We start from the raw sequence: 25,736 nt of genomic DNA, 5'->3' as shown, positions 1-25,736 counted from the left end.
TATAAAACAGTATTATGAAATTGGCTAAAATAAGAATAACAAAAGCTATTTTCCATCATTCTGCTTATAAACTAAATTTAAATACTCACTGGTTCAATATTTTGTTTCAAAGTTTTATTTTAAAGAATCCAAGAAACCGCTGAATGGATAAACAGGCCTTTCCTACTTTAATAATTTCCCAATAAAGACTACAAAAAACTATTTTGATCATGTATATTATTTACCTTATCTCTTTGGTAGTCATTAAAAATGACAGAAATGCATGCAAGACCTGGATGGCATAAAAACCACAAGATACAGCCCTGAAACAAACGAAAAATAAGTCAAGTAAGCGCAGCTATGCTTTGTTTTCAGAATGTACCAGGTAAATAACAATACCAGCATATTTAGGAGGTCATGATTGATCTCAATTGGCCTGTACAGTAGAACTTGCAATAAAATGTAGAAATATATTTGCTATTGTTGTGACAATGATATTCTGTTTCTAATCAGATGGGTGTTTTTGGAGTATTTAAAATCTTACACCTTCCTCATACATATATTTTGAGGTTTTGATATATAAGTAACAAATCTGAGAAAAACAAGGTACAAATGTGTAATATTTCTATAAAAAACAAGTAAGAATATACATTCATATTTGCATATAGATACACAAAGAAATTCTGTAAGAATACACAAAAAACTGACTAGCAGCGGTTACCTGTTTGAGATTTAGTACAAAAGACACAGAATTAGGCGAGTAGGAATGGGAAACTTTTTAACACTATACTTTTCAAATATATATGTTCTATTTTTCCTAGAACATGGCAACTTATCCTTTTCCAAAATTAAATTTGAAATAAAATAATAAGTTAATACTAGTAGCTGTTGAAATGCTTGGTATATTGAGGTTATAAGAAAAAAAACAAGATACAGAAAAATGTGTTCACAATGCTACTATTTGTATAAAAGTGAAGGGAAATATAAATATATATTTTTTTTGAATTTTTGAATTTTATTTATTTTTTTATACAGCAGGTTCTTATTAGTTATCCATTTATACACATTAGTGTATATAGTAATATATTTTAAATTCTCTAAAAAATAAATTAGGAATTAATAGCAGTGATTATTTGAGGAGGTGATAACTGCATAGATGGGAGAGAAGAAACACGTTTGCTGCTTCTTAAATACTTTTGGATGTTTGAACCTATTCAAATAGTTATATTAAAACATATAAAAATTAAAGTTTAAGAAAAAAATTTTGTACTGTTTTAAACATAGAAGAAAAGAAGAAATTTAGTTTTTAAATACCTGAAGTATATACTGACTTTTGAAACAATAAGCACTACTGTCTCTGGGAAGAATTCCGAAGTGAAATGGCATATCCTTGCCTGTTTGGTACTCAGAGGCCTGACATGGGTTCCTAGGGCTGCAGCGGCAGCTTTAAAATGCTCCACATCTGGAATAAAGAAGGAATTTGGCCCTCCTCCGTCTCAGCCTCGTTCTACTCAGACTGTCAATTAGGGTGGGCTGACCAAACAGCTTATCAGAATGATGCTCTGAGTTGCCAAGATGATGGGTTACGGATTCTCTCAATCTGACCAAAAAAATATAACTTTCTAGGAAGGGAGGCTTCTGTAACGTTACTGACTCAACCTGTCTCCTGATCTTTTCCTTTATTAAATGGATACAGAAAAAAAATCCATTTGCCTTTAGATCTCACTAGCATAAGAAGGACACAACAAGGGGGAATGAAGTACACATGATCTCATATGGATGACATGAAATGGCTGAAACGTAGTATGTACTCAGCCTCCTGGCTCCCTCTGCTTATGCTGAAGGACGGCTCTTCATAGTTTGTTATAAAACATTGCATAATTCTGGGAGTAACAGTTCATAGTCCATTAATGGCTGTTTTTTGAGACATGCAAACCGTATCCTAATTTTTTTATTAAAAAAATTCTGATACTACAGAAAAAATGTAAAATCCCTATTGATAAAGAAATTATAATACAGGCAAAACGGACCTGCCAAAGATTACATGGAAACTACTGTTTCATGAGTTCTGCAAAATGGGGATAATATCATCTATATCTCATAAGTTATGAAGATTAAATGATTTGAAGCACATAGAGTACCTGGCACGTAATAAAACCTTACTAAATATTAGCATATGGTTGCTCCTTAACTTCCCAAGTAAAGCAAAATGAAGTTGATAATGTGAAGAAGTCATTTTCTAACCAAACCCATACTTTGGCAAAAGTGATATAGAACTCCCTCTTGAGTGTACTTCTTTCCACTGTGATGATCTGGTAGAGTCCACAGCCTAATGACAACGCTAGGCAAATTCTTAAAACAATTAGAAGGATCCCTGCTAAGTTGTGGTGTGAATGGTGGCTGTGAGGACTGGTATCTTCAAACTGTTCCCAAAGTAGCAAAATACTCTGTAAAAAACAATATTTAGAGAAAAAAGTCATGTCTACTTACAATAAGGTACTTTTTTCAACTCTTTTCTATATCCCCTTAACCAGTATATAAACATTCCTAAGAGGCTCTAAGATTTATCAGACTATATAAGGTGTTGATTAATAAAGCACAATCAGTTTTTCCTTCACTGATACCCTCAGCTGGAGAAAAGGGATTGTAATCAAATGAGACCACATGCAAGAGATAAAAAATGCTACTGTTACCAGGATTCAAGTAAGACAGCTCTAATGATGAAAATAAGTCGAAAAGATGAAGAGAATAAACATAAAACTTTCTTCTAAATCTCTTTCTTACTTCAACACTTATTAGGAATCAAACCGTTCTGCATTCAAGCCCATTATCTCAGGATAAACTTTCAAATATCTCAGTATCTTTTGTAATCCAGAAATTAACAAGTCAGAATTGTTGATTTCAGACCTCATTCTTTTCCCACGGTAACTTCCCTGGGTAAAGGAGAGTAGATTTTCAAGTCCAACATAGCATCCAGGGCACAGTTACTTATCCTTATTTGTCTGTTCACCTTTTTTACCATATTGTTACTATACCAGTGTAAAGCTCGCAAGTTCTTCATTAAGTTGTTCTGTTTACTGCTATTCAGTAGAAATCAGTGCCCACATTCCCTCCACCTTTACCAAACAGCAATCACTTCAATTACGATAATTTTCACCATCACACATGTCAGTAGCCCTCTGTGCTCCCTTCATTTGCCAACTCAGCCTTCAGAATTGGGTCTTCAGTGGCTTCCAAAGAATTTAGGTCGAAACTCCATTATTAAATCCAATTTTAGGCTTTATGGGGTTTACCAGCAACCACTTCCTTTCCTCATTCTCAAATCTTCCACCCTAATTTTACTCCAGCTACCATTCTCGCTAGGTGAACTCTTTTCTCATCTTGCACACATAAATTTCCTTCTTGAAACAAAAATTAGATCTTTATTACAGAAATTCATTCCTCTACGCCAAATTATACCCGTCTGATTCCTTAACTTGCATTTCTAAACGTAACTCTTTACAACAAAGAAGTGCTATTATAGAACTATCATTTCCTGCTATGTGAGGTAATGGATATGTTAACTGGCTTGATTGTGGTGAACATTTCATAATGTATAAATATATCAAAACATCAAGTTGTATACCTTAAATCTATATAATTTCTATTTTTCAATTATAACCCAATAAAGCAAAAAAAAACCCCAAACTACTATTTCCCATGATTCACATTTTTACATATTCATACTCCCATATTTCCACATACGTATGCTAATGCAGGACCTGTGGAATACACTGTACACATTTACGTGATCTCTTGTTGCCTGTCTCGTCCCCCTAGTCTGGCTGCTGTTGAGAGTCAGGGCCGTGTCTAATACATTCTTCACAAATGCTCACATAAACTCTAGGGTAGTGTTATAATCTCAATTTGTATTTGTTTATGATAATGAATTTAAATTGCAATGAAATAATGAAAATTCGATTTTTAAAACAGTTATTGAGAAATGAGAATTTAACCTGATATTAACACTACTCTCCATAAATCCTGGATCAAAAGCATTAAGTTGGCAGAAATTACCCTTATTTTAATCACCTCTAATTCAGTTCTTTCTCACTAGCCCTCCCATCCTGGCATTATCTCCTTTTTAAATATCAATATCTGTGATATGGTCTCTTTCTAAATCAATCATGTAAATTCAATAAACCTTCACTCAGCACCTAAGGTACTAAAATAAGTACTAGAGGTAGATGGGCACAGGCCTTACCCTTCACTAGTGAGTTTTTCCATTTATTTAATGCATTAAAACTTAGATTATGATGTCCTTTACAGAGCCCAGATGTATATTTCATTTTCATCTATAGCTGATGGTCACAAACTCAATACAAATTTTTATGTTTGTATCTTTCTTCTTAATTTTTATAAATCCATTGTACATAGGCATATGGAGATCCTAGAATAATGTCTATAGGTCACTATAGAGAAAAACAAAAAAAAGGCATAGAGGACTCTTCTAAAAGACCAAGTTTGTTTTTACATTTGTTTTCAAAAACAAGATCCTACTCTTTTTTATTCTACGTTTTGTTTTTTCTTTAATCTGATATTCACTTGAATTCTTTCATGTATAAAGTAGATTCTGGCCAATGAATGAATCTCAAATTCATTAACTGACTCATTTAATATTGAGTACTTACTAAGTGGTAGAAAATATGAAAGAAAGCTCTTAATTAGGAAATGAGAATCTAACTGAATATTAAATATACTGCACTGAAATAATCTGATAGGAAGCTCAGATTCAGGTAAATTACAATGAAATTCTACAATATACATATATCAGCACTCAGAAAATTAACAGGTTATTTATCTATCACTCTTTTTTTTCCCATTTTTTAAAAATTGAAGTATAGGTGATTTACAATGTTGTGTTAGTTTCTGATGTACAATAAAGTAATTCAGTTACACATATATATACATATTCTTTTTCAGATTCTTTTCCATTATGGTTTATTACAGGATATTGAATATAGTTCCCAGTGCTATACAGTAGGACCCTGTTTATCTATTCTATATATAGTAGTGTGCATCTGCTAATCCCAAACTCCTAATTTATCCCTCCTTCTCCCTCTTTCCCCTTTGGTAACCATAAATTTGTTTTCTATGTCTGAGAGTCTGTTTCTGTTTTCTAAATAAATTCATTTGTGTCATATTTTAGATTCTACATATAACTGATATCATATGGTATTTGTCTTTCTCTTTCTCACTTACTTCATATATGATCTATCACTCTTTAAATTCATAGTTTAAAATGACACAAATTCCTCATGGGTCCCAGGTTTCTTGACATGAGATATGTTCAAATTTGTATTTCTCAATATTGCAAAGCAGAAACATTTAGTATCACTACTAACCTGTGTTATGACAATGAAGACAGCAATGCCAGTGGACGCAGGAGTAGAATCCCACTGGAGAGGTCTGCTCTGAGACTTCTTCATTCTGACTATTGTCCAACCCATGCATAGACTCAGAAGTAAGTATAACATTTGAATTTGGGAAGCGATGTCAAAAACTAATGGGAAATGAAAAGCAAAGTCAACTGAGTTTTCACAATACGAAGAATTTTATCCTTTTTTTTTTTTGGTCACACTGCGCAGCTTGTGGAATCTTAGTTCCCCGACCAGGGATTGAACCTGCGTCCTCAGCAGTAAAAGCATGGAGTCCTAACCACTGAACCACCATGGAATTCCCAAATTTTATCCTTTTTGCATTGAGAATATAATTATTTTATTAACCACAAAAGACAGGCTTTTTAAAAAAGAAACTGATGAAATTCAATAAGAGATATTCATGTATAATAATTCTAAAGAATTAAAATTTTGCCATTAAATTTGTAAACTTTCTGAAAATAGTTAAAACAATGGCAATACTCCTATTTTTAAAAATATATATGTGTCCATATCATATCTTTATTAAGGCCAACTTTAAATCTCTTTGTGTTTCTTATTCTTCTTAGTTTTTCTAATTACAATCTATAACTCACTGCTTATGAAAAGAAACAAATTTTAAATATAACTTCTGCAATGTGGAGAATACTTCTGGGTTGTTAATTTTTTTTGGTGGCTGACCTATAATATGAAGAGTATTTTCTAAACCTATCAATAAGAAATAGCATGACAATAAAACGCAGCGCTGCTGTAACATCCAATTATGTTGGCCCTAGTGTCAAGAGTCCTGAAGACGAATGAAGCGCTCCATGCATTAGTGTGATGTGCCACCCGGTGGCCATCGCTTACACTGCAGGGGAAGCTGGCTGTGGTAGAAAAGATGCAACGAAACCGCCTGCACCCAGTTCAGTGCGACAAGAAAATAACAAGCAATAATACTTCAACTGCCATGTGTATTCATTTTAGAAGTTCTATTTACTGATTTTTTTAAAAAATATTACTTTTTCATCGGAGTGTATTTTGATGTGGATTTTGGAATAAACATGTGATCACAATTCAACAAAATAAAACTTTCTTCAAATTGCCATTTATAACTTTGATGTCTATGACTTTTATTTCTTTTATATAAAGATATTCTTAGAGAAACAGATAAAACTAGCTGTAGTATCAAACTTATATTAAAAGTTACAAGCCAAAAACTTATTAATAATAGACCTTTTCAGCTTTATTTTGCCATATTTTTCTCCAGCTCTGCCACCCAAATGAAAACCAGATACTTTACATTTATGCTTATATACTTGTAATAGCGAATTCTAATACTGAACTGTCACTACACTTTAATGATATAAAGTGTCATGGCCTTTCAGAACAAGCACAATTTTCTTACACCATAGATTTTAAATGACTGTGATGCTAATTATTTTTATTAAACATTTCATAAATACATATTCAATTATTTAAAGAAGTTAGCCAAAGGAATATCCCTAGATAAGTTGCTAATTAGCAAAAACAAATACTGGGGAGGAGGGAACACTGATTTTCTGGCTCATTTCTTTACATACTAAGTAATGCACATATTGATATAATACCATAACTGTGAGGGTAGCTAGACACTGCTTATCTGTTCTTGAAAAATAAGTAATGTAGATAAAATACACAGATGACACAAAAACCCCATTCTGTGGAATTTGATTAAAAATCTTCATTAACCAAACCTGTTGTCAGAACTACCAAAAATGATCAACATTGATTTATTGCAGTTTTTTTAAAAAGACTTTTGCTTTTAACTTACCATGAAGATGCCAGACAGCCTAAAACACTGTTTTGAATACAGTAGACACTCACAAAACTTCAAAAGTCCTTGATTTTAGTAACAGCTTTGCTACTGATGGGCCTCTGTGTGCTTTGCCTCTTTGGACCACAATTTCTTCATCTAAAATGCATAAGCTAAATTATTTCTATGCTCTGTCCAGCTTTAAAACTCTAGGATTCTCTTAAACATCCTGAGTCATCTAAGAGAAAACAGGGGTTGAAACCAGGGTTCTAGTAATGTCAAAAAAGGAGAAGCAACTCTTGTTCATGCCCAAGAGGTAAACAGTATCCATCCTCTTCACAAGGAAAAGGAAAGATTCTAGAAGTTTTAGAATCTTAAAATAGGCAGCAAGATCAGGATAAGTGGGTCCTGAGATGTTTATAGAGATTACCATAAGATACCCTATTAAAGAGTGAGGAGACTAGAAGAGAAATATGGAAATATAAGGAAAGTAAATCCTAGAATGTCTTCGTATTCAGAATCTGCTTTTTTAGAGCAGGATTGAGAATGGCATATGACCTGATGTCCCTCTAAAGTTCCCTTTAAAAAGTCATGATTATAGGAACTTTTAGTTTTTCACCATCATATTTAATTGAAAAACTACTTCACAAAAGTTCCTCTTATAAATTAAAGAACAAAGCTGAGAGGTCAGCTCAATTACAGGTACACGCTATGGCTCTGGGTTAGAAATAGAGACAAAAGAGTCACAAAAGGGATGAAAAAGGGAAAAAAAACCTTTAGCTTTGTGGTCAGAAAATTTGGGTCTAAATCTTGGCTCTACCATTCACTAGCTGACTGACATTTGGGAATGTACTTCCTGTCACTGAGCCCAGATTCTTTATCTGCAAAATAGGGATAAGCATATCTACTTCACTGAGTTTTTATTGAGGACAAAAATGAGAGAATGTGGGAATCTCCTGGTGGTCCAGTGATTAAGACTTGGCCTTTCCAATACAGGGGGTGCGGGTTTGATCCCTGGTTGGGGAGCTAGGATCCCGCATGCTTTGCAGCCAAAAAACCAAAACATAAAACAGAAGCAATATCGTGACAAATTCAATAAAGACTTTAAAAATGGTCCACATGAAAAAAAAAAGAGAGAATGCATATAAAAATGCTCTAAAGACAATGAAGAGCTCTGCACATTACCTATGACTAAGAAGAAACTAAATAGGATATGTGGAAACTAAATGTATAACCTTGTTTCCAGCTGAGCTGAATCTAACCAACCTTGGATAAAAAAACTGTATTATGACAAAAAGTAATTGACAAAAAAGGAAAACATACAAGAAGCAGACAGCAAGTTTATGTTTTAAAAAAACGCTCAGTAAGATACTCACATTCTGCCAAACTTCCCATAAAAGGTACCCCTATTCCATCTTTGGAGTAACTGAAGAATTGAAGAGGAGAATATTAGCATCAATTACAAGTGTGAAAAAAATCATTCATAATCAAAGCAAGCATAATTTTGGTGGACTAATTAGGATTAATTAGACGTAATGATGAACACAGTTTTAATGGTTTTGAGTTACCTGGAGAAATGAATGTAATTAGCAAAAGCTGAACCAGCTTGTAACAGCAATGCAGTTGTCAGAACCTTTAAAACCACGTGCATGGGTCCTCCTTTCTTAATAGCCTGCCACAATGATTGCGCATAAATGCAAGCAATCACAAAGTACACTAGGACCAGGAGGGAAAAGAACTCATGTAACCCTGTGAAGAGAAGAAAGGAACAAGCCAGTTATAGTGTTGGGTTGCTTTCAAACCTTCCCATCAGTATATTTCCAGAACTTGCTTTTTAACTGAAGTCATAGCATTTACTTTTGTAAAAGAAAAAAAAGGAAGACTGTTGAAACAAATAATTTTCTACTTTAGGATACAGTTTTAACTATAAGAACGCAGATTAAACTGAAGTCAATCTATAAGGAATCATATTGGTCAGGGAATAAGCCCAAAGACTCACCACAAGATCATAGTTTTGGTCGAAACAGTAAATTAAAACAATGATTTCAGCATTCAGTTAGATATGCTTTTTTACCCCCCAAAGTGGATTTCTTTTATAAGACGTTTAAAAATAGATTTAGTCAGTCAATAAGAGTTTTATATACCCTGACAAAGATTCTCAAAGTGTGAGCCCTGTGCCAGCAGCACCATCAGTACGGAAGTAGTTAGAAAGGCAGATTCTTGGGACTCAACCCGTATCTACTGAATCAGAGATTCTGGGAGTGGGACCCAGCATTCTGGTTTTAATAAGTCCTTCAGTGATTCTGATACAGCTAAAGCCTAAGAACCAAGCTCTGGAATGTATCATAACCTTAAATTCCCATTTGGACAAAGCGTCAAAATACCTGTCACGACCAGGCCTCCTTCTGAAGTAAATGGCATTCAGCTCTGTCAAACCTATGGAGACCATGGGACTCCACTCCACAGGTGACTGAAACTGAAACACCTGACCAAGTGGCTACCAATCCAAAGACCAGTCACTGGCCAGCAGCATCACTTGGTTCTCAAAGATACGAAGCCAGTCATGTTCTTTTGGGACATCAAACCACAAAACATAGAAAGGATGAGGCAAGAGAAACTGGAGTTGAAAAGAGTTGATGATGGAGCAGGCCAAAGGAGTCAAACCAGGCCATGATGAAATCAAAATTCTGGGCAAGCAGAAATTTTGAATGAGCAGAGGGAGCTGGTTGGTAGAGACAAGAACAGAGCATAGGAATGTGCAGATTTTATATTAAAAATGGTCCCAGTCATTAAGCAGCCTCCAGTTTCTACCAGCAGCTTTTCAGTAGTCTTCACACATCCTCAAGATAAACACCCCTTTTTCTGTGTTACCTGGAACCTTTTGACTGTGTCTTCATTTTTCAGAAATTTCAGAAAATTTTATAACGAACCAGGGGCCAGCTTTGAGTTTAATGGCTTACATTTACTTGGTTACATCTAAACCTAGTCCCTAATATTAGGGCTTTTATATTCTATCTAAATAACACTGGATATCGTGACAGTGGCTGTAGCTGTCTCCATTGAATCTGTGTATGAACGTCTAAACTGTACTCACTTCCATTCCAACTGTGACCCCTGAATCTGCTCTGGCTTCCCATGTGGGATAAACTCCAAACAACAGGCAGAGAAGGGAATATTTACATTGTATGGAAAATAATTTTAGAAAAGTAATCCAGAAGATACAAACAGTAGGAAAAATACTCAATAAACAGTTCAATCTCAATCATGTTTTTGGCGTTGTTAGGAGAAAGAGAGAGAGAGAGAAAGACATATTTCAGCCACTGGGTGTCTCTCTTGCTCTACGTACATAAATGTTGATGGTCCACTTCTCTAGTCTAGGTGAGAAAGTATGTTTAGACTTCAAGAAGAGAATATCAAATAACAGAATGGGCATATTTTCTTTTAAAATTCCTGATATAGAGGCGTATTCTAGCTTTAGAAATAATGGGACAATAAACCTGGGATTGTTATAGTAATGGAACAAGGCATTATTATAAGCTAAACATATTATAACTGTGTGTCAGTAAAAGTATGCTATCCTGTGTTCTGAATCTGTTTTTACCTTTTCTTCTTAGTATAAAGAATTAAATATGGCATTCTATTTAAATTTTTATTTATTTATAATACTTTACAAAATATTCATTACAAGATAAGGTTTCAGACGCTATTAGCTTAGAAATGCACCATGAAAAGAAAATCCCAGACTATTTATTGAGAACCAGAATAATATAGGAGGAAGGGACTTTTGAAAATAAGACACATGTCACTAGCAAAAAATGTTTTAGGATTATTCAAGATTAAATGTATCTTCCATAAAAAGCTAACACGGTAACCAAAAAATTATTTCATTGAGATAATATATTAAATAACTTGAACTAGGACATTTGTCCTACACTTTGCTCATTGCATTTTGCATAAATTATTCCTACCTTGACCCTGATACTTTAAAGATAAAACTCTGGGTCTGCACTCAAGTGTTCTTTTAAATAAACCACCTCTAGGGGAAAAAGTCTGTTTTGTTTTTTTTTTTTTTCTCTTCAACCAACTTTACTTTTGTTCTGCCACCATCCTTCACAGGAAAGTAATCTACGTTCACCTTGAAATTAAAATCTAATTTTAAAACAGGTGGAGGGCTTCCCTGGTGGCGCAGTGGTTGAGAGTCCGCCTGCCAAAGCAGGGAACACGGGTTCGCGCCCCAGTCCGGGAAGATCCCACATGCCACGGAGCAGCTGGGCCCATGAGCCATGGCCGCTAAGCCTGCGCGTCTGGAGCCTGTGCTCCGCAACGGGAGAGACCACAACAGTGAGAGGCCTGCGTATCGCAAAAAAAAAAAAACAACACACAAAAAAAACAGGTGGATACTAGGTATTAACACTTACATATACACAAAAGAAGAAAAACACTCTTAAATGAGCATGCAGTAGGTGACAAACACTTATGTTATAAGGGAATGAGCAGATTTTAAGGCAAACTTAACTGGAAACACTGGCAAAATTCAGTAGGAAGAAAACTTCCAGGACAGCTTTAAAAAAATTCAGTTCCGGCTAAATGATGGGAGATGGGAGAAAATAGGGTAAGAAAAGGAGAGAGTCAATGGGTCATGAGGCAGCCCCTGGAACACTCTCGCCTACCTGTGATGCTTGTTGTCTCAGAACCCCAATGGCCATCCTACCCTCAAGGGTCTCAAGATAAATCCTGATTAGTCTAAACCAATTAGAGAAATTCCAATATTCCCCTTTCCCAAAGAGGTAAACCTAACCCTTTACTTCGACATGTTGGTTTACCCTTATCACCTTTCTGATACCTTCACTTACATTTCTCTTATGATGTTAGACAATGAGGTCACGTGTCGAGTTCTGGCCAATGAAATAAGGGAGCTTCTGGGAAAGGTTTCCTTGCTCTTAAAAAAGAGACATTGAATTTTGCAATTGCCTAGATGTACGGCCCAGACTGCTGCAGTTAACTTTGAATATGAGGGAGCTGACAAAGCTGACAGTCAGAGGATAACAGAGTAGGATAATGTTAAATAAACTACCCTGAAGAAGCCTCAGAAATTATTGTCATGTAAGAGAATTAATTTCCTTATTGTCTATACCACTTGCATTAGAGTTTTCTGTTACTTTAAGTTACAGAGCCAAAGGTAAGATCCAACCCATTATCTTTCAGGATAACGGAGGAGAAAAGGGAACAAGAGAAAATAATAAACATATCTGGAATCTTCAGAACAGTGAGATGGCAGGTGTGACAGAGCCTGTAATACCATTCCAATGAAAACCAGTCTACTGTAGACAGCAATGCTTTAATTCTCAGGATTCTGAGTACTTCTTCTTTTGGTCTCTACCAATCACAAATACAGTTAACAAGGATTCTAAGTTTTTAAGAGGTAGTTTTATTTTATTCTACCTTGAAGCATGATATTCCTATGCAGTATTTTGTCAAGTAGCATCAAACTTGCCTTAGTCTACATTCAAAAAAACCCTCCAAAACAAAAAACCTAAGTCTGTAAAATACAGGACTAACTAAAGTCTCGTAGATATAAAATACATAGTTGGTTTGAAAGAAAACAAACTGTAAGATTTAACCAGAGTAGCATATAACATTAATTGTAGCTTTCTGCACCAGGTTATTCTAATTCAAACCTCTAAGATACATGCTTTAGCAGTCAATTCTCAGTAAAAAGCATAGCAAATCAATTTTCTCTACTTAGGGCAGAAAATTAGTCAAATGAGGAAAAGTTTCTAAAACGAACTAACTGGGAATTATTCCCTGGAAACAAATTCTATACCTGAGGCTACAGAATAGGAAGAATCCCTCTTAAGGCTCTACGCTGAAACCAGCACATTACCAAAACAATGTGGAATATGGACTTTTAGCTAAGTGGTTCTGCACATTAGAATCAACTTCAGAGCTTTGACCAACTACAAGTGCCTGGCTTCCACTCCAAAACCAAGTCTCTCTCTCAGTCTCTGGGGGTGGACATCTGTATTTTTTCCAAAGCTCTCCACATGCATACACAGTGACAGGTTGAGAACCACCGATTTAGACTTCAATGTAGAATTAATCATAGTTTAAGGCATTTAAATAATAAAATGATGTGATCCTTGGAAATTATGCCAGACATCTAGCAATGAATACTTTTGAGTACTTATGGCACTTTTTAATAATCAATCCCTACAGATTAGCCTTGCACAGAATCCCATGCTTAATGAAAATCCATGTTATAGTGAAATTTCTTCCCTCATTTAAATACTCTTGGTGACGTGACCAAAGTAACTCTCCCCATTCTAGCATAAGAAAGACAGATTTTAGACATACTATAAGTAACAAATCAAAATCAGTCACAGGAGAAGACAGGTCAAAAGGAGTCAGGACTAAGAACTGAGTCAGAATGGTTAGTGGGAACCCTAAAGAAAAAGCTAGCCATAATTCAGGGTATTGAAAAAAACACGAGAAGATATGGGCAAGGTTCAGGATGAGCCAGGGTAAGGATGACTGACATTCAGTAGTCCAAGCACCACACAGGGCACAAATGTCATTGCTTTATGGCCTACGGTCAAAGTTCAGATATCAAACTGGGAATGAGGAAAGAGTCCAGAAATGAGAGCCTAATAAGGAGGCAAGAAAAAGAATATCAGGATCCAGTGAGTCTCATGGATCCACACAATAAACAAAACCACCTCGAGCCTCCACTCTCCTGCCTGAAGGCAGGAGGGGGAAGGGCTACCAGATGTGGACTCCACTAGAGGCAGTAGGGTTTGCATGTACAGCGACTACAGAAGAGCATTACTTCCTGCTGAAGCCTGACCAGTCCTAAAGATAAGTGTCATATGAAATAATGAAGCCTTAGAGTTAAAAGAAACCTTAAAAGCAAGTTAATCCAACCACCCATCCAATGCTATCACTAGACCTGGGTTTCATCAATGCCTTTCCAAACTATGTAAAATAAATGTCAGTATCTCTTACTAAGATAAAAGAAATGGTAGGACAGAATTAACTTTCAATAATGATCTACATTGATCCAAAATAGTATCAAGTGAAATTTAACCTTCACATTCATTTGCACTCAAAAACAATTATGTCATTTCCTTCACAGTAAAGACTTTTAGAATGAATTATTTTTAAATGTTTAGGACCCCATTCTGTCACTATGTAAGTATTTTCTCAAACTAAAGGATATTTTTTAAAAAGTTTCTTTCTTCATACATTAAGTCACTTGTGACTTATTGTTTATAACACAAGCTCCTTGAGTTGCTTTTCTAGCTGTGGCAATTTACACTTTGAGCTTAACAACTGGTTTAGTCTAATGTGGCCTCAACTCCTGGCCTACCTCCACCCACTCACCTTGATGGCAAATGTAATGCAATGGGATTGAACTTTCCTCTAAGCAGACTGACTCTTCCAAGTGGGTAATGAACTCATGAAGAGGTAAACACCTAACCCTTTTTTTGACAGATGGCCTAGAGATTTTAGTTTTCGTTCTGACATGTTAATTTACAAATCCATAATATTTTATAGCATGTCCACCATTAATCACAAGAAGTCATTCATTTCTGTTTGGGCTAGGAATTCACTTCAGTAGGGCAGAACATAAAATTTTGTCAACCTAAAATTTTGATGAAATATTTTATGGGAGTAGATTTAATTTTGGAAAGTTTTATCAATTTTGATCATTTCAAAAATGGTTGCAATCTCCAATAAAGGCAACCCCTAAATATGTTCAAACAACCTAGTAAAGGACAGCTATACAAAGTAGTGGAGTTTCTATCTCACTTAATCACTGGGTTACTAATTTAGACTGCTCAGTTTCTTAACATTTTTCTGTTTATAAAAATAAAGCTTGCTTATCATAAAAACAAAAAGATTTAGAATGTAGAAACTGAAAATTATCCATAATTCTACCACCCAAAATATGGAAACAATCTGTTACTATTCTTGTCCTTCTGTTTATTCTCCGCATTTTTTAACACACTTGAAACCACACAATACAAAATTTCCAGTTCTGCTTTAAAACTTAATAGTACAGCTGTTACAATTCTACAAGATTTATTTAACCATTTGTCTACTGTTGGACACAAGTTGTTTTTAATTTTCAGTATTTTAAAAACATAACATGAAGATACTTGTGCATAAATCTTTTTCTGTATTTAGGACATATATTTAAATACATATTCTTACCAGATTCTCCAGCACTGAAATGATCAAATGGATTCCCTTCAGCATCCGGGTTTAGTAACATCATTTCAAATGGGATATCTTCCACCTGAGAATTCTCATTGTCCTCTTTGCACGTATACTTGTCTGCATAGAACACGTGCCACATTTGTGGATATGGAATCTGAGACACTGTCAGATTATGTTCAGTCTGATTCATGGCTACTTTAAAGAGAAAAAAAATAGCACTTTCAAAGCAAAATTCTCAAATGTATTCATTGTTTTAGTCACATAATCAATTTGAAATGAGAATTCTTTTGTTTAGTTCTTATTGTCTCAGTAGTCCAAGCCCTGATGTAGTATTGGAATAAGTTCTGTAAGTCATAAAGCAGGTAAAAATAATGTATTTTAACCAACCAAAGGAATCACTATAAAAGTTCTATGAGATACCACAAATGACTAGAATAGTTTCACTGAAACTCTGAATTTCAATTTTAAGTATTTTCAAAGTTTTCAAGTGAGTTAGCAACACTAAACATTTTTTTGTTGTGGTGGTAAAATGTACACAATACAGAAGTTACCATTTTAACCATTTTTAAGTGTACAGTTCTCTATTAAGTATATGCACAATGCTGTGCAGCCATCACAGTAACATTTCTGAAAATTACTTGAGTTAAATTTAAAATGGAGCATTCAACTTTGGAAATTATTATATCTAAAAACTATGACTGACAAACACCTGCAAAAGATTTCCCAAAATCTCTTCCTGATTTGTTATTCTTTAAAAAGGTACTAAAAGTCGAAAAATAGAAGTTACAGGAATATGAGTTGTTATACTGGGTCACATCTATATAGTGTGTTGGGCTGGGGTGGGAACTCATGAATGTTGGCCTCACACAGACCTGTGCTTGCATCCTGGCTCCAATCCTTACCTTCTATATGACTTTGGGCAAGTTACATAAGCAATGACACTCACTTTCTTCATCTGTAAAATGAAGATAATACAGCAAAGAGCTGATGCAAGGACTAAGTTATATGAGTCACTTAACATGGTATCTGTCATATAGTAGTAGTTGCTGAATAAAGGTTAATTGTCCTTTTCCTTTCTTTAAAATATGGTGATTATACCAATAAGTGGTTCTCAATCCAGGGCAATGCTACTCCTCTGCAGGGCATTTGAAAATATGTAGGGACAGTTCTGTTGTCACAGCAATTGTTCTCAACTTCAAGATACTTGAAGTGGGGCTGTGCTACACCTCATACAATCCAAGCTTACGTGACAAAGACCCGTTCTGCCCAAAATGCCAGTAGCACCCCCTTTGAGAAACACTAAGTGATGTCTAAGATCCCTTCTCAATCTAAAACTATGATTCTGACCTAAGAGAAACTCACTACTACCCTGAATGTTGTAGGAAAGTGGCGTCTCAAACACTATGTGTAATAAAGACAATGGAAGAGTTAGAGAAGCAAGTCTTACGAATCATATTCGTTACTTAACCTCTCTAAATTTCTTTCTTCAGTAGTAAACTTAAGATACTTGCCCTATCTGACTCAGAGTTCTTGTGAGGAGCAAATGAGACAGTATATGCAAGTCCTGTGTGGAGTCTGATTCTCTATAAAGTAGAGTATTCTTAAAATATATGATTATGTTGGGTGCAATTCCCAAGTCTAGATTGCCCCCACTGCATGCCAGTCAGTCTTGATCTTTTCCTCAACTGAAAAAATGAAACTTTTTAATAAATAAAATACATTTCTTGAGATAACTGGAAATTTGTATATGGAAGAGATTTTAGAGGTTATTATGAAATTATTCATTTTCTTAGATGCAGTAATGGTATTGTTATGGTAATGGTTATGGAGAAGAATGTCCTTACTCTTATAAGATGTATGCTGAAATACGGTGAACTGCTCAAGGCACCCATAGCTTATTTTCATTTCAGTTAAAAACAAAAATCACACACATACAAACATAAAGCAAATATAACAAAATATTATTGATAAAATTATTAAATCTAAGCCAAGGATATACAGATGTTGGTTGTACTATGCTTTCAACTTGTATGTATAATTGAAAATTTTCCTAATAAAAAGTTGGAGAAATATTATTTATACGTTGTCTTTATAAATGAGATACAGATTTATCTTGTCAGAATTCAAATTTTGAGGACTTAAACTTTACATTTGGGAATTTCATTAATAGTAGTTAAACTGGACAAGATGATTTTGTTAAGAATACCACAGCACTGTTTTTTTGGATAGCTTAATTTAGCTGACATTTATACTGTTTTTCTTACTGCACAGCTTCTAGAAAAAAGTAGCAAAGACTCTAGTTTCTCCAGTTTCTGTTAAATTGATGACCTTTAATAAGAATTCAATATATGATCAATAGCAGCTCAGAAATAAGGCTTTTGAAATGTGCAGCTCAAAATTATGTAATCTGGACTTCATTATATAAAGGCTTTGCTGTGTTGAGGTTTTATCACTTGCACTTTTTCTCTTAGATAAAACAATATAAAAATTTAATCATTATATTTTCACCAATACACTTTTTGATGTTTCATTTTAAATTATGTAGATCTACATCAAATAAAAACAAAAGTGTGCTTCATAAAGTGATATTGGCCTCAGTTTTTGTCTTGCTGCCTTTTTCAGTACGCCTAGGAAATAAGCCTCTTGACAAAACTGCATGTTCATTGTTTTTGAAACAAAAGACTACAGCACAGCACGCTTACTGTATGCTGATGTAATGAGTACCTCAAATATTAACAAAACTTGAATTGCAGAGAATGGTGTTGAAAGGCTAATCGCCCAATAATATTATAGAGGAAATGAATACTGTTAACAAAATTACCCAGAATAATAAAATACTAACACCTTTAAGCGATTTATACAATATACCAAATGTACAAGAGGAAATATATGCATATGATGTAAAAAGATAATACTGAAAATGTTTTATATACAAAGTTACATTTAATTCTTATAATCTGACAGCAAATTTTTTTGCATATAAACTCATCATTTTCTGTGCATTTAAATATCTTCTTTGTTTGCTTTAAAAACCTACAAAATAGTTTTTATCATTTAAAAAAATGTGATGTTTTATGAATTACTGAAAGAGAAAAAAGCAAAAAGTAAGACTGAAAAATAATTTCTCAAATATTAATTTGGGAGAATGTATAATCACAAGCAACATTCAACACTGAGATTTTTCAAATCTACTAATCTTTTCATAGTTTACAGCAGCAATAAGGTTTTACATAGGAGTTAGGCATAGTTAATGGGCTCATCACCAAGCAGGTGAAAAGCTATTAATTCTTAAAAGTCTCATTAATGGTCAGGAAATGAGAATTATTTCTATAAGGAATTATTTTCAAATACGTGATACTACTACACTGTCATGAATTTAAGGATATGCTTTTTGTTTCAATGCATCAGAGCTTCTAAACAACAATATACTATAAATATGAAAATAATATATAAAAGTTGGAGAATACAGATTTTGTTAAGACTTGGCTTTTGTTAAGGGAAAAAGAACTGATTACATATGTAGAAAGTGATATATATGTCATTAGTACTCAATTTATTTCAGACCTCCAAATTTAACAAAAAATCTTCATTCCTCAAAAATTCCAGTTTCCTGAGATCTTCCGTTCCAACAATTCCAAAGAATACCCTTGCACTTAAGAGTAGGGAAGAGGAAGGGAAAACAGAAAAAGAAACAACAGCAAGAGGTTTTATAAATTATAGCTCTCTACATATGCAACTCCACCTAAAGAGTCATAATTAGAATCACAGCATTTTAGGACTTTTAGGAAGCTTAGAGAAAACTAGTCCAACTTCCTTGTTATACAGATAGGTGAAGTGCAGCTCAAAGATAACAAGATCTTATTACAAGTTACTAGCAGTGATTCTCAAGTTTAGCTGTCGTTGCAATGCAGCAAGTCTCTCTATATACGTAAGTTCTGTGACTGAAGGTATTTGGCTGATAAAAAAAATTATGTTTTTGCAAGCGTATATAGTATATGATATAATATTGATCATGTAATATAAGAAAGCAAATCGATTCCTATAGCTCAAAGCTTTAAACTGTCTGATAAGTTACTATTTCATTTAATTTCACTTTATTTTATTTGGCTGCGCCGGGTCTTAGTTGAGGCACTTGGGATCTTCCTTGACGCATGTGGGATCTTTAGTTGCTGTGTGCAGGCTTCTACCTAGTTGTGGCCTGTGGGTTTTCTTTCTCTAGTTGTGGTGCGCAGCAAGAGCACATGGGCTCTGTAGTTGAGGCACGCGAGCCTCTAGTTGAGGCGCTCGGGCTCGGTAGTTGTGGCGTGCGGGCTTAGTTGCCCCGCAGCATGTGGGATCTTAGTTCCCCGACCAGGGATCGAACCCACGTCCCCTGCATTGGAAGGTGGATTCTTTACCACTGGACCACCAGGGAAGTCCCTGATAAGTTTTTAATAGAGAAAGAAAAAGACTTTGAGGTGCGAAGTACAAAGCAAATGACCTACTAACCAAAAACCCCTCAAGCACTAAGTTCCATGACAATTCATCCTACAAATACTAAGTCAATGCTTAACTGAGCACTAGTGTATCATAAATTCTCACTCATAGTACCATGTAACTAACATTCATAGTCCTTATCACAATAGTAGTTTCACACTTATTCACAGTGAACTTATTTATACCCTCAGCAGCCTTAAGGACTGTGAGAGTGTCAGTATTTTGGTCCCTTGATGTATCACTAGTGCCTAGCATAGTACTGGAAGTGCTGTGAATGAATGAATGAATGAATGAATAGACCAAAAGAGCCCTGCTGCTCTCACTGATTGATTTTATAACAAATAAATAAAATGTAAACTTGTAACTAAAATAAATGCAGTGGAGGAGAACAGGCTCTAAAAACTCAAGTGTTAGTGGATGGACGAGCCAAAGAGGGGAAGGAAGAAAAAGCAGAGGAAAAGCCTGTGCAAAGGCCCAGGGTGGCAATCAAAGAACACCTGCGCTACAAATAAAATGAGGCCCAACGGGGCAGTGCTGTGAGATGAAGCTGGGGTCGGGGATAAGCAACAGCCAGACTCGGATGGCTCTGCTGATCAGATTAAGGAGGGCCGTCTTTGTCCCAGAGCCATAGGAACCCATGGAAGTACTGAAGGGCGTGGTGAGGATGCCAATGTGACATGATCAAACCTGCCATTCAGAAAAATCACTCTGATTCCAGAGGGGGACCGGCATAGCTGCAGTGGCCAGGTAGGAGCTACTGCAATAGTACAGGCGAGAGATTACGGCAGCCTGGAATAACATGGTGGGGTTAGAGATGAAGAAAAGTAGATGAAATCAAGAGATACTGAGAGGTAACTTACGAAACAAGAAGGGGATAGAGAGGTCAAAGAGGGCAGTGTTGGAAGACTCCTTGGTTTCTAGCTTATCCCCTAGACAGATGGTAGTGCCAGTTCCTGAAACAGGGAACACTGGAAGAGGACCGGGCTTGGATGGGCAAGGTGGCTGACATTATGAGAACTGGGAACAGAAGGCTAGAACTTTTTATACATATGTGCAACACCTAGATGATTAAATTGGGGTAGAAAGGAAAAGAGAATTGATAATGAGCATTTGTATGAATTTCCCAGATAAGTTCTAAAATTCAGGGTTGAGGTAAATAACTTTATGTAACCGTCTTTGATATCTGAATCCAGTCATTCAGGCTTCTTCAGCATACTGTCAATGTCATCTCACAAACCTAGACAAAAGATCCCCACAACGGGTGGCAATGACTGGAGACTTGTACTCTTATCCCTACTCAGGTTATGAGGGAACCAGACAGCTGCTAAGACTAAGACTGGATGTTTAGAAATGGCAGTGCTTTACTGACTAGACTGAAAGAAGAGTCAGAGACTCGTCATTATGCAGAACATGGTAGGGGAAATACAGGGGGGAAAGGGGAGAGGGATAATTCCTATTTTTTTCTCATGGATGTCTCATATTCCTAATTAACAACCAGTTAACTTCCAAGGGGTAAAATGGGTAGCATGGCATATGCTCTTCATCTCTATATTAAAAAGATCTGCACTCACTCTGGATGGCAAACACCCTAATGCATGGGACAGTGTTCCTGAGAATGGAACAGCTCAAGAATTCAGGCAACTAGAATAATAAAAGTAGAGCCTCTCCAGAGGCAAACCTAGAGGTTTATAAATGATGTGGGGCTGGTATATTCTAAAATGACACATTGTGTCACCATATGACTTGGTCCCGAGTCCCAATAACATGTTGCAAAACAGCATCACTTGGGCTAAATTATACAATTAACTGAGATAATGCAAGCTTAGTGTTTAGCTCAGTGCTACCAGATAATAAGCATTCAACAAATGTTATCATTCACTCCATGCTGCCACTTGGTCAAAATATATCTGCCATATTGGTATGAATTATGTGACCTGTGAGAAGTCTGAATGTAGGAACGTACACCTTTATAAATTATCTGGATATTTTTTCAAATATTTTGAATAAGAGGGGAAAAAGGCCTTCTATCTTTTGATCAAGGAAAAGATTAGTTTCCTTAAACTTTAGCTTAAAATGTACTCAACAGAATGTGATATGTGCTGTGCCATGAAACATCTAGATATGTAAATACCATACTCCCGACATTAAGGAAGAAAAAAATATACATAACGATCAAAGAAAAAAGGATATACTCACTTGTCAACTGAGCTTTGGATAATTTTTCGCTACAACTATAACCGTGACCGCTTTCCTGCAGCTTTAGCCATTCCTGGGCTTGGAACAGGTAGAGTTTAGCTTCCTTTCCAATGGCTACTGCTATGTCATTGATTCTGACGCAGAGAAGAGCATGGTCACCTGGACATTAGAACAAAAATTATCAACTAGTTTGGTCTTGTATGGGACTGAGACGGTAGGACAATTCAATACCTCTATTTATCAAAATAGGAATTAAAAGAGCACAGTTTTTCTTAAATCTCATTTTAGCTAGGTAGGTCACATTAGAATGACCATCCCATTCAGATGCAAGTCAAGAGATCATTCACATTAATTATCCAAAACAATGTGTGGTGTTTCCTTATACTTCAGCTGATAACGCATGGTTTTTCACTGAATAAACAGCCACTTCTGTATGTAGACATTCACTGTGATAGAATTTTGCCTCATTTTACAACCACTCCACATCTTTAACACTTGCCTATAAACTATCCATAGAAATTTCCTGCCAAAATTTCTTTTGTTTTTTAATATAACATGGCTGTTAATATTTAATTATTTTTTAATATAAAAAACAAAAACATCTTATAGCAAGAAAGGTTAAATAAATGAGTTTTGGGGTAGACCTGATACAAAATTTGACATCTGTGACTTTTACAAAGGAATTTTCAGAACAATATATGTTGTAAGACAACTATAGAATGAGCCTTGTTGCACACAGCAACTACATTTAAGGCCCAGGAGAGAAACAGCAAAAAGTAGTTGCCTCTAGGGAAAGGGACTCTGGGTGAGGAGAAGGGAAACAGGGCTGTTTTTTCATCTGAAGATCTTTTTATTCTCCTGTTTCTGTTGTTTTTACTATTATCACTTTGACTAAACATTTTAAATAAATTTAAAGTTATAGTATGTATCAAAAACCGTCTAAGTCTCTGATATAAACTAATTACGTTATAAATTATCAACAGCCTTAAAAGTGACTCTAAGGCCCTATTAACATCTTAAATCACATTCTGAATTAGAGTTCATATTTCAGTACTGTATGGTCTTAGTATATTATTTTCCTGAATTCGAATTCACGGAAAATTGGTAATAGTAAAATACACACACACAAAAGATAGAAAGTGTGTATGTTAATATACTTGGAACACTCTATTCCTCAATCTTACCTGAGAAATCTGGATTTACTACATGTTTCTCCTCTATGTTTATCAGGTAATCACCATGAAATATCAGGGTTGTCTAAACCTGTCTGGGAGTCACGAGTAATAAGCCGCGTCACAGCTTCCATACATGCCAGATTTTCTGGTAGTGTCCAGACTGTACCATTTATTGTAGTGACATTACTATCACTGTCAATAGTCAAAGTATAGTTACAGCCAGTTGATTAAGTAACTGAAAATGTTACCTAAAAAAATAATAAAACCCTCGAGTTTCTTCTTCATTCACCCAAGGTCTACCCCACAATAGATTTTGTTAAATGGATTGCATCTCCTTTTCTCAGTTATTTTTAAAACTTCAGATTAAAAATAATAGTTTCCCTTCCCTTCACACCAACAATTCTGTAATTCAATACTTTCAATTTCTTTCCCAACCAATTAGCTTCCTGTTTTTATTATCTTCTTCTAAGAATCCTCTCTAGGACAGTATTGTGATCTTGCATCTTTTAATGCTAAAGACTCTATGAATCAAGGATCCTAACCTCATCAAAGCAAATAATTATTTGAGATATAGTAGTAGTCAAATTAAGTAGTATATACCAAGAAAAACATTCAAATTTTGAGAGTGCAAATAAATAAGGCAAAAATTAGAAGGAATGCAGATTCATTCATTGAAGAATTATGGATTTTTGAGGGAGACCAGAAGGGAAGAATCGAATGCAATCTCATTCAGAAGGGCCACAGAGGATACAAATTATGAAGCTTCCACGATACACTTGCACGCATTTCTGTAAAGTTAATTCTAGCCCTCGTGGTCCACAGTAAAGCTACTCCTTTCGTAGGGAGGTAACCAAACTGTCCCAGCAATTGTGACAACTAGATTATCAGGTGCTTTTGGGGGAGGGGTGGGTGATTCCAAAACCTCTCTGCTGCAAGTAGGTTTTAGCAAACTGATCTTAAGACAAAAAGAACAAAACCCAGGAAATCTAAGTTCTGGGACTTCACGAATTACGGTGCCTTAGTGTATACAATCGGGCTGAGAACGGAGCGAGCAAAGGATGCTTCTTTAAGCGAAGGATCTCGAAACTGGCAGCAGGAGAGTCATCAGCACATTCGTTAGGACAGGGAGGAAAGGGGAAACGGTCTTTTAGGTGCAGAATACAGCCACCAACCGGGGGAAGTGCTTACAAGGATCTGGGGAGCAGCAACACAGGGGCTGGCCATAAACGCATCCCACGATTCCGGGAAGCTGCGATGGGGGCGGCTGCCGGCCACGCGGGAAGCGCAGGTGAGCTGGGTGAAGTCCCCAGCCTCGCCGCCGCCGGCTCCCGGCTCCCCACGCGAGGCGGGGAGGGAGGGGCCGCGGGATGGGCCCACGAGCCTTCATCCCTCTCCCCGCCCCCGCACCTACCGTGGAACTCGAAGTGCCCGATGCTCTGGCCTTGAGCGTCTCGGGCCGCGGCGCTGCTGAAGCTGCCTCGCAGCGTCTTACCCTGGCTGCCGGGTGGCCACCAGCAGCAAGTGAAGGCCACCGCCAGCAGCCGCAGTCCCCCCATCCCCGCCTCCTGCTCGGCACTCACACCCCTGCCCCTAACCGCCTGTGGCCGCAGCCCCACGTCTACAGCTTGAGATGAGGAGGTGAGGGGAGAGGGACCGGCGTCGCGGGCCCGCCCCCGGGGGCCTAACAGCCAATGAGGGGGCCCCTCCACCACGAGCCAAGGATACCCACCAATCAGAGGCTGAAATGGGCGGGACTGCAGATCTGCAAGTCCCATCAGTCCCCGGCCTTTTGGCTAGTTCCCGCCTTTTTTATGGAGACTCAGGAGGATGTTGCTTCAGGTTACGGAAAAATTATTGCCCTCCTCTCCTCCGCGCGTGTGGTGCCATTGCGCATGCGCGAGCGCGCGGAACGGGCCCGAAAGGTTTCCAGGGATGTGTCGGATACGAAAAGGACTAAGAAACACACAACAGCAACGTTTCTGGTGGGGCGAGGAATACTGCAGCAAAGAAAGCCCTACGTGCCCATGTAACGTAGTGGACGTTTCCAATTTAATGTCTCAAAAGCACCTAACTGCCCCTGTCCATTTAACGCCTGGCCTCTCGGCACCTTCAACCGACTTTTTCCTCCTAGGTTTCCTGTCTTCTTGAGCTATGCCATCATCCAACAGGCCAGACAGCTGAAAATTATAGCGACACCGCCCCCGCCCCTTACCACCACCCCTCATACCTCTACATCCAATCAATTAAATGAAACAAGTTTATTAGCGCCTCTTCTGGACGGTTAGGTTAGGAAGTGCCAGCCACTATTCTATGCAGGCCACCATCTTACCATTATTTACTTGGCTTATGGCAACTAACGTGGCAAGTCAATTTTCCCGAAGTGGTTACACACAGTCTATCTCTAGCCTAGTACCACAGAAAGCTTTGGGAAGCGCAGTATGACTGTATCGCTTTCCTTCAAAGTCTCTCAGTTGTCTTAGGACATAACCCAAACTCTTC

The 25,736-nt window shown here is 36.5% G+C and overlaps 1 protein-coding gene across 4 annotated transcripts in view; it reads right to left on the bottom strand.

Moving 5' to 3' along the window:
* GPR180 (G protein-coupled receptor 180) overlaps window positions 1-24,880 on the bottom strand; it is a 32,411-nt gene extending 7,531 nt beyond the window's left edge. For 3 of the 4 annotated variants that reach the window (XM_030856909.2, XM_060287971.1, XM_030856911.2), the window contains exons 1-8: window positions 24,649-24,880; window positions 22,063-22,221; window positions 15,385-15,585; window positions 8,739-8,919; window positions 8,547-8,596; window positions 5,364-5,521; window positions 2,235-2,426; window positions 225-302 (exon numbers count right to left, since the gene is read on the bottom strand). In XM_030856909.2, the coding sequence (XP_030712769.1) occupies window positions 225-302; window positions 2,235-2,426; window positions 5,364-5,521; window positions 8,547-8,596; window positions 8,739-8,919; window positions 15,385-15,585; window positions 22,063-22,221; window positions 24,649-24,793 (1,164 nt within the window). In that variant the 5' untranslated portion in view covers window positions 24,794-24,880. The remainder of the gene's footprint in view (window positions 1-224; window positions 303-2,234; window positions 2,427-5,363; window positions 5,522-8,546; window positions 8,597-8,738; window positions 8,920-15,384; window positions 15,586-22,062; window positions 22,222-24,648) is intronic. The other variant, XM_030856910.2, reaches the window with a different exon arrangement.
* Between the last annotated feature and the right edge of the window lie 856 nt (window positions 24,881-25,736).

Source organism: Globicephala melas, chromosome 18, assembly GCF_963455315.2.
Source record: "Globicephala melas chromosome 18, mGloMel1.2, whole genome shotgun sequence".
Lineage (NCBI taxonomy): Eukaryota > Metazoa > Chordata > Mammalia > Artiodactyla > Delphinidae > Globicephala > Globicephala melas.
The sequence above is the reverse complement of the archived record's forward strand: the minus strand, read 5'-3'. Positions and strand labels throughout refer to the sequence as shown.